We start from the raw sequence: 9668 nt of genomic DNA on the forward strand, positions 1-9668 counted from the left end.
TTGCGTGTGAAATTGCATGTGAAATTGTCATGCAGAGTTGCTATATATATCACATATGCCAAGTAACTTTCACCTCGGAATAACTTTCACCTTTCATATATTCTTTCTTCTTTCTCATAAAGACAAACTCACTAAATGGTTAGTGAGCGTATAGTTGTTATTGTTTATCTGAATGCAACAATATCATGTAAAGATGATGGTGTATATTTTAAATGTAATGATTCTGTTGTTATGTATACTTGGTAGTTGCATTCGCTGATAGAGTTTAAAAGTTTGATTCGGTCAACATGAGAATACTTGAAATTAAGCACATTTGAAAAATTGGGTATTGGTGTATTTCATTGGACACCATGCGAAATATTCAATATAAGGTATTCTGGATAAAGGATGATGATCACGTGTGAGCTATGTTTGATTCCCATGGAAAGATTGTTATTGAACAAGTGATGGAGCTTTGCATTGAGTTGGTGAATGTTGGCAGTAGTTCTTCCCCACGTGCAACTCTAACAGGTTGTGTAGTGGGACCTAGTCAGTGGGAAGAACCGAATTCCCCACAAGAATTCAGTCTTCCCTCCGAATCCTGTGCGAGTAATGTGCAATTACTATGGAAAGATTGTGACTGAACAAGTGATGGAGTTTTGTATTGAGTTGGTAAACGTTGGCAGTAGTTCTTCTTTCTTATGTGTAGTTCCAATAGGTTGTGTAATAGGACCTAGTCAGGTGGGAAAAATCGAATCCCCCACAAGAATTCGGTCTTCTCTTCGAATGGCCAAACCCGATGCTGATTTGGTTATCAAAGAGTCCGAATCAGACGAGGAGTGGGTCCATTCTGGTTTTGATAGTGATAGCGATGACGATACATAGTTTATCTGAGAAACTCAACTATTGTCTTTTACTTCCTCATGGCATATATTTCCACCACTGTTATCACTTCCTAGCCAAGTCCAAGTTCTAAGCATTTATCAATATTGGACCTAAATGCTATGCAAGTAGAGCAACTACAAGAAAAAATGCCTATGTCCACGCTTTTTTCTTGCTACGCTTTAAAAGCATGGCCAAAAGATTCAATGGCCACGCTTTATTAGGTATATATTAAATATTATGTTGGCATAATTATACAAATAGAAAACGATAATTCAAATTTTGAATTGGTATGGTTATAAAGAGAAATAATTTTAATAGTTAATTTTCGTGTCTTGTTTTTTTTTTTTTTACTCGTTTCACTTTAGTGTGTTGGACTTTTTTTTTAAAAAAAATGACATATAGAAACAATCTAAATGTGTGACTAATTTTTTTTACTACAAGAATTTGCTTCAACCTGACTGGTTCAAGTCATGTTTTTTTTTAAACTTATTTAAATTATAATATTTTGATAAGTGTCGAATTTTATTGTATTTTTTATTGAAATGATATACTTAAAGTATTGTTTATTTTTTTTGAATCAATACGTATTATACGTATTTTTTTAAATAAAATTACAATAGAATTTTTTTATAAACAAAATCGAAAAAAAAACTTAACAAATAGAGATGTTCTACCCGTGAATGGCACGGGTATTGTGCTAGTTATTATACCAAAAAAAATCCTGTCCAAAACAAAAAATACAAAATACAAAATAAAACGAGAAAAATAATAAAAAGAAAAAAGAACAAGAGCAACACACCACTACCGTCACTATTTGTGTTTAAAAATTTCTTTAGGAGCTTAGATATTATATTTTTTAATATAGAATCCACCAGAAAACGTAAATCTTATATGTAATTATTTACTTAGAACAATAGCTAGTATTTTAAATAGGAATAATATTACATGGTGTTTTATTACTTATTGTTAGTTATAGTATTTAACGTTTTTTCATTAAAACTTATTACAAAGATAATAATTTTATAATTGAATAAATACTTCAAGTTTTTATTAAAATAAAAAATTTTATATAAAATAAGAGTAATTTTGATGCAAGATATTTTAAATTTTCATCAAATTTATATTAAATATTTGTATTTTTAGAAACTAAAATATTTTATTGTAAATAGAGATAAAGAGAGTGTCTTTCAATGACAAACTGACAATATTTCTCTTTAGAAGTTGTCGTATTCCATTTAACTAAATATAGATTAACAAATAATAGCAAAACAAAAACCTCCAACTTCTAGCTTTGGCCTAATATATAGCAAACAAAGATTACTATAAGAAGATAAAGTAGTATGCATAGTTGTAACACTACAAGAAAATTATGTTTTAGCGACAAATTTTTAGTGGCAATAACATAATGGCCACTAATTTCTCAATTTAAGTTATATTTTTGCGGCAATTATATATTTGTCATTATTACTGTATGTTTTAGTAGCCATTATTACTATTGCCAGAAAATTATTATCTTTTTTACTTTTAATTTTAATTTTTTTAAATTATTATGGTGGCTATTGTTATTATTGCTGTTAAACTCTTATTCTCACCTTATTTTTTATCTCATCCGTAAATCAAATTGAAAACACTGTAAGAGAAAGAAATGAAAATTTCACTTTCACACAACGCGTCTCGCCTTCCTCTTTCACCTGCGAGCTTCCCCAAACCCTCTCCAACCCCTTGTTTCTCTTTGCTTTCTCGCTCTCTCTTTTCTTCATCAATGAAAGATTGATTTCGCTACTGGCCTGGGTTAACTTGCGTAACCATTGCCATCGCCGACCACCATCACCACCACTGTAACCATTGCCGATAGCCCCCGTCCATCATCCTACTCCTTGGACTTCGTTTCCATCCAATCCGCCTCAGATCCGCATCTTTGTCATTGTTTGTTCATCTCAGATATGTCACCAAGGTCTTCCGGCCACCGTTGCTGCTCTTGTTCCAACACCACATCTCCGTCGCTTGCGCTGCCGTCGTTCTTGCACGTAGACGCACAAGATCGTCGCCGCCGGTAGGTCTTCTCTTGATGTGAAATTCTGCATAAATTTGATAATATCTAATAGTTAGGGTTAGCTAAACTTGATTTCATTACAATTTTGAACTCTGAATTTTGAAATTAGGAATTATTACACTAAATTGGATATCATCTCTTAATTTTAACTTGCAGGATTTGAAAGATAGGAAGCTCAAGCGCCAGCTATCTGTTAGAGAATAATTATGTGGGAATGCTACGAAAGCTGCTTCCAAGGCGGAAAAGGTAAACTATTTTCTATGTATCTTTTATGTTCAACAATTGAACTAAATTTATCCTTTTGTTTAATTATCTCTATATGACATGCTATAGGAAGAATTCAATTTTAGTTGTGCATTATATTTGTATTCAAAATTGGCTAAATTCAAGATTAAGTATCAGACTTAACTAAATCTAAATTTGATGTGTGAAGAACTTTGAGAATTAAAAGAAATCTTGTGCTCTGGTCTTTTTTTAATTTTTTCAACATTAGGAATCCTAATCTGATAATAGACGACCATATTCACTTCTCTGCTTTCTTCAACTATGATAATCCACCGCATAAGGTCCTTCCCGCCATAGCAAAGCAACCAATAAATTTGCAACATCCCTTGTCTTAAATTGCATGTATGAGCCTGTGGCGATTTCATTTGATGGCCAAAATCTTTGCAGCCTAAAGTCAATTGCAAAACAAAATTTTCATCATTCTATTGTATTATGGTGTGCATAGGGAGATATAGGGGTGTTCATTACTTTATTTGATAACAGTCACAGAAATATGAAGTTGTAGGATTCTATTTCCTGTGAATGCTAAGTGATGTAAATAGGTTTCATGGTTTGGATTATAGGAATTATCAAAGTAAAGTGTTGTTGTTTTGGGCATAAAAAATACCTTATTCAAGAAGTGAGACTCAAAGAAGAAGAACCCTTATAAAATGCAATGCAATTTCATTTTCCTGTTTCATAAAATATTTAGAAAGTATTAGCTTTGTATTAGAAGAAACTTCCATTTTGTTGTAATTGATAGCTCTGAAATATATGTAGTTGTAGTGAGTTATTTAAGATTTTCGTTGAGTTTCCCTCGCTCAGATGAGTTATTTTATGTCCTTCTTGCTATTTTTGGTTCTTATTGCAGTGCATTGATGTCTAATCTAGGTTATAGACCAGAACTTGGATAATTGGCACAACATACCTGCATCTGTACCAAATGCCTTACGTCATTATTATTATCAGTATCTTTCCTCAACTTCAGAGGCTGCTGAGGTGAGTTCTTTTATTCACTGTACTATAAACAAATGGCTTATTGTGCTTAAACTACTACTGAGTGATTTTCATATTGTGTTATTTATTTTAACATTTTATGCCTTTGCCAGAATTGACTTTTGCATCCTACCCTTTTTTGGGTTTTGTGTCTCTTTTATTGTGCATTATACATAGTGCCTTTTTTCTTGTTTCTTTTCTCTTCTTTTGATTTTTTTTGGAGGGGGATAGAAAGAGATTTTAATAGAAAAGAAAAAATGAGATTTTCTCACATAAATACTATTGGAAATAAAGCGAATAAGTTACCAACATTAATCATGTCATATTCATTCAATTTGCTTAATGACACATGAATTCAATGCAGGAAAAATTTACATTACTTAGAGAAAATGAAATGTTGCTTAAACAAAATAAAGGGGTAAATCAAGAAAATGAGAGTTTATTGAAGAACAAGGACCAGACAAAAGCTCAAATAGGAGCAATAACTAAATCCTTGGAGGCAATGCAAAAAGATCATAAAGACAAAGAAAATATGGTAGTTTCTTTTTACTTTTAAACTGTGCTTTACTCTATTAGAAAAGATTCATTTCAAAATTATGATATACTAATTTTATACTTTAGGTGCAAGTTTTAAAACAATCCTTAGAGAACTAGAGAAAGGATCTCAATGATTGCAGAGCTGAGATTAGTTCACTGAAAATGCATATTACAGGGTCTGGTTCTAGAAATAATATGGTTGTTGGTGATATTAATAATATTCAATCTCAATATTTGGAGAGGTATGAGGAAGAAATTAAGAAATGAAGATGGAAGTAACAATAATTTCTCCAAACAAATTAGATCATGTTTTAAAAGTTTTACTTTCTCACATTTTAAGTTCAACTCAGGTATTTGTTTTTCTTTGAGCTGTAAGTTCTCCCTTGTTATTGAAAAATTCTTTCTTGTTTCAAATTATTTTTTGAGTAAAGTTTCTTCCCACTTCTGCAGCATTGTCCTCCTTTTTCTGGGGTTGAAGGGTCTGCGAAATCACATCTCCGAGTCTTGGGTGAAAGAGAGCACTGGAATATAGATATTCTTTTAAGAATGCTAGTGGAATTGCTTCCTTAGGTAGATCAAAAAGTGATAGAAACATGTCCCTTTTCTCACACCACTGAAGGAGAGTTTATTGAAGAACAAAGACCAGACAAAAGCTCAAATAGGAGCATTAACTAAATCCTTGGAGGCAATGCAAAAAGATCTTAAAGACAAAGAGAATATGGTAGTTTCTTTTTACTTTTAAAATATACTTTACTCTATTAGAAAACATTCATTTCAAAATTATAATATACTAATTTTATACTTTACGTGAAAGTTTTAAAACAATCCTTAGAAAACTAGAGAAAGGATCTCAATGATTGTAGAGTTGAGATTAGTTCATTGAAAATGCATATTGCAGGGTCTGGTTCTGGAAATAATATGGTTGTTGGTGATGTTAATAATATTCAATCTCAATATTTGGAAGGGTATGAGGAAGAAATTAAGAAATTGAAGATGGAAGTAACAATAATTTCTCCAAAGAAATTAGATCATGTTTTAAAAGTTTTACTTTCTCACATTTCAAGCTCAACTCAGGTATTTATTTTTCTTTGAGCTGTAAGTTCTCCCTTGTTATTGAGAAATTCTTTCTTCTTTCAAATTATTTTTTTGAGTGAAGTTTCTTCCCACTTCTGCATCATTGTCCTCCTCTTTCTAGGGTTGAAGGGTCTGCGGAATCACATCTCCGAGTGTTGGGTGAAAGAGAGCGCTGGAATATAGATATTATTTTAAGAATGCTGGTGGAATTGCTTCCTTGGGTAGACCAAAAAGTGATAGAAACATGTCCCTTTTCTCACACCACTGAAGGAGAGTTTATTGAAGAACAAAGACCAGACAAAAGCTTAAATAGGAGCATTAACTAAATTCTTGGAGGCAATGCAAAAAGATCTTAAAGACAAAGAGAATATGGTAGTTTCTTTTTACTTTTAAAATGTGCTTTACTCTATTAGAAAACATTCATTTCAAAATTATAATATACTAATTTTATACTTTAGTTACAAGTTTTAAAACAATCCTTAGAGAACCAGAGAAAGGATCTCAATGATTATAGAGCTAAGATTAGTTCATTGAAAATGCATATTGCAGGGTCTGGTTCTGGAAATAATATGGTTGTTGGTGATGTTAATAATATTCAATCTCAATATTTGGAGAGGTATGAGGAAGAAATTAAGAAATTGAAGATGGAAGTAACAATAATTTCTCCAAACAAATTAGATCATGTTTTAAAAGTTTTACTTTCTCACATTTTAAGTTCAACTCAGGTATTTATTTCTCTTTGAGCTGTAAGTTCTCCCTTGTTAGTGAGAAATTCTTTCTTGTTTCAAATTATTTTTTTGAGTGAAGTTTTTTCCCACTTCTGCAGCATTGTCCTCCTCTTTCTGGGGTTGAAGGGTCTGCGGAATCACATTTTCGAGTCTTGGGTGAAAGAGAACGCTGCAATATAGATATTCTTTTAAGAATGCCGGTGGAATTGCTTCCTTGGGTAGACTAAAAAGTGATAGAAACATGTCCCTTTTCTCACACCACTGAAACTATACAAGCTATGTTATGGGTGCTCCTGGAAAACAAGATTTGTTAGCAGAATATTTGAGAAAGCTGCGACTAGAAGAAAATCACATGGAGAATCCACTAACAAAGCACACTCCTAAGATTATCAATGCTATCCGTTTGATCTGGTTTAAATACCACCACATACATTGTTCAAATATAATTGCATTTTTCACCTAATGTTCTTATGGAGCTTTCTTTCTTTATTATTTTTAATTTTTTTGTGATAATTATGATAAAATATTCATTTAGAGAACATTGTCGATTTAACATATACTTGTAGTATGTGTTGTTTAAATTTGTATTATGCTTTATTATTTTTTAAGAGAAATTTGTGTATAAATATTTTGAATTTAATGAAATATTTTATTTTGTAGAAATTAATTTTAGTATATTTATATTATGTACGATAATAATAATTGTTGGTAAAGATAATTTGAAAATTTTAGAAAAGTGATAGGTTATTATTTCTAAAAGAGTGAGTATAATTGGTATAATTAAAAAAATATTAAGATTTTAGCGGAAATAGTAATGGCAACTAAAAGTAAATAATATTACAATTTTAGAATTATTTTTAGTGGCCATATAAATTGCCGGTAAAACGAGTTTTGGCAGCAATAGTAATGGCCACTAAAAGTGAATAATATTGAAATATTAGAATTACTTTTAGTGGCCGTATAAATTGTCGAAAAAATGGCCACTAAAAATTATATACCTTTTGCAGCCATTAAAAAGGTCTTTACCGGCAAATATTATAATTGCCACTAAAACCTTTTAACGATGAAGTATAAGACGGCTAATGTCTAAATGCCGATAAATGTATTAATGGCTATTTTTATTGTTGCTAAAAGCAAAATAAATGGCCGCTAAAAATGATGTTTTTTGTAGCGTAAGAATTGAACTGGCAATCAAATTGGTTAGATTTTTGGTTTACTAGTTTACTGGTTTAGCCGATAAATTATTACTGGTTAAACCGATAAAATCAGTTTCACGTAAATAAAAAATATAAAATACTAAAAATAGTTATAAACTTAAAAAATTCAAAATACCAGTTCTTCACCAACATTTTAAAAACAACCAAGTTTCAAAGTCTAAAGATAACTAATACAAAGATAGACATGAAATTAGTTAGAACTACTACAATCCTATCTTAATTAGACACAATAAGAATAAAAATTCATAAACTATATCCAAGGAGTGATTTTGAAGTCGAAAAATTGTTCTTCATCTGAAAAATATGGAGCTACATCCTGATTGGTTTCATTTTGGTTTGCATTTTCCACATAATTATTAGCTCCATCATCATCCCGATCATCTTCCAAATCCAATTGATCTAGCATTATAGATACTGTTTCACAAATCAAGATAAAAAATAATATAAAACATGTTATAAAGCATACCAAAATCATAGTTGATCATAATTCATAAATAAATAAAAGCATACCTAAATCATCTAAAAGTGATTGAAGAGACATATTTGCAAGATCATTTCGTAAAGCATCAACTTCTTCAGGAGTTAAAAATGGTGGTGAATCTTTCAATATCCATTCCGAATGATCCTCAAATGCATCAAGACAAATTTCATCATAAACTTGCTTTCTTGTTTCGTTCCTATGTTATCAATATACTTTGTTACTCTTGTGATGATTAAAATTTTAAAATAATGCTTTCAATATAAAATAATCAAGAAAGTACCTTTGTTGTAACCTTAAGTTGTAATGAACATAAACAAGATCATTAAGTTTTTGATGCTCTAACCGATTCATCTTCTTTGAGTGAATGTGTTCAAAAATACTCCAGTTATGCTCACAGCCTGAAGAACTACAAGTTTGGCTTAAAATATGAATCACCAACTTTTGCAAATTTGGCGCTCCACAACCATAAGATTCCCACCATTGATCTTAACATAAAAAACAAAAAAAAAACTAATTTATCACAATCACAAATCATAAATACATCACAATAGTAAAAGACCAAATTTATGAAGAAATTCACCTAGCATAACAGTGCTACATTCACGTATTGCAGAAGGGCTTTCAAAATCTTGTTCAGCATTCTTAAAGATCCTCATCTCACTTGTCAGCTTAGAATTCAAATCAGAATCACCATAAGAATATTTCTCAATGACATCCAACAAGCGAGAAGTTGTTTGTCTGTGCTTTTCAAATTCTTCAGTATTAAATCGAAAAGCTGGATTTAACCAATAACCAGCGGCATGAAGATTTTTCTTAAGTTGTGCATCCCAACAGGTATTTAAAATCTTCAAATAAGGATCAACAACCTTGTTTCTTTTTTGAAACCTCTTCACCATTTTTCCTTTAGCCTTATAAATAGCTTGATAAAGAAAATCCATGGCAGCTCTGTCTTCACTATCCACAATACGTAAAACACGAACAAGTGGCTCAATAAGCTTAATAATATCAGTGCATTGACTCCAAAATTTAGAATCTAAGACTTGATCCACAAATCTCTTAGCTTTGACTTCTTTGGAGTAAGCTGAGCTTGTCCATTCTTTAGAGGTCACCATAGATCTCAAAGGATCCTTTTGAGCCAAAACACTTTGCAAAGCAATGAAATTAATGGCAAACCAAGTTGGAGTCGGACGAAGTATTTCCCTCCCACCTGTAAACTTTGTCATCAAGAATAGTGGATAGCAATTATTATAGATATATGATAACTCCGATTTTGTGGTTTATCTTGTGCTTAATTTGGGGGATTTTATCACCTTTTCTCACATTTATTCAATGAAATAGCATGGTTTTGCAATTCTCCCTTGATTTGTACTTAAATGTGAAAACATGCATTTTAGGCCCTAAAATTGGTGATTTTAATTTACTTTAATTCCATTCGATGCCTTGATATGTTTGTT

General features: G+C 31.2%; 1 protein-coding gene across 1 annotated transcript; it reads right to left on the minus strand.

Annotated features, from left to right (window-relative positions):
* Positions 1-7983: 7983 nt before the first annotated feature.
* On the minus strand, positions 7984-9437 carry LOC107459171 (uncharacterized). The gene is made up of 4 exons (XM_016077388.1): positions 8795-9437; positions 8495-8699; positions 8244-8410; positions 7984-8147 (listed from the first exon to the last, which is right to left on the minus strand). The coding sequence occupies exons 1-4, from the start codon at positions 9435-9437 to the stop codon at positions 7984-7986; spliced, it is 1179 nt and encodes a 392-aa protein (XP_015932874.1).
* Positions 9438-9668: the final 231 nt, after the last annotated feature.

This window comes from Arachis duranensis, chromosome 7 (genome assembly GCF_000817695.3).
Source record: "Arachis duranensis cultivar V14167 chromosome 7, aradu.V14167.gnm2.J7QH, whole genome shotgun sequence".
NCBI lineage: Eukaryota > Viridiplantae > Streptophyta > Magnoliopsida > Fabales > Fabaceae > Arachis > Arachis duranensis.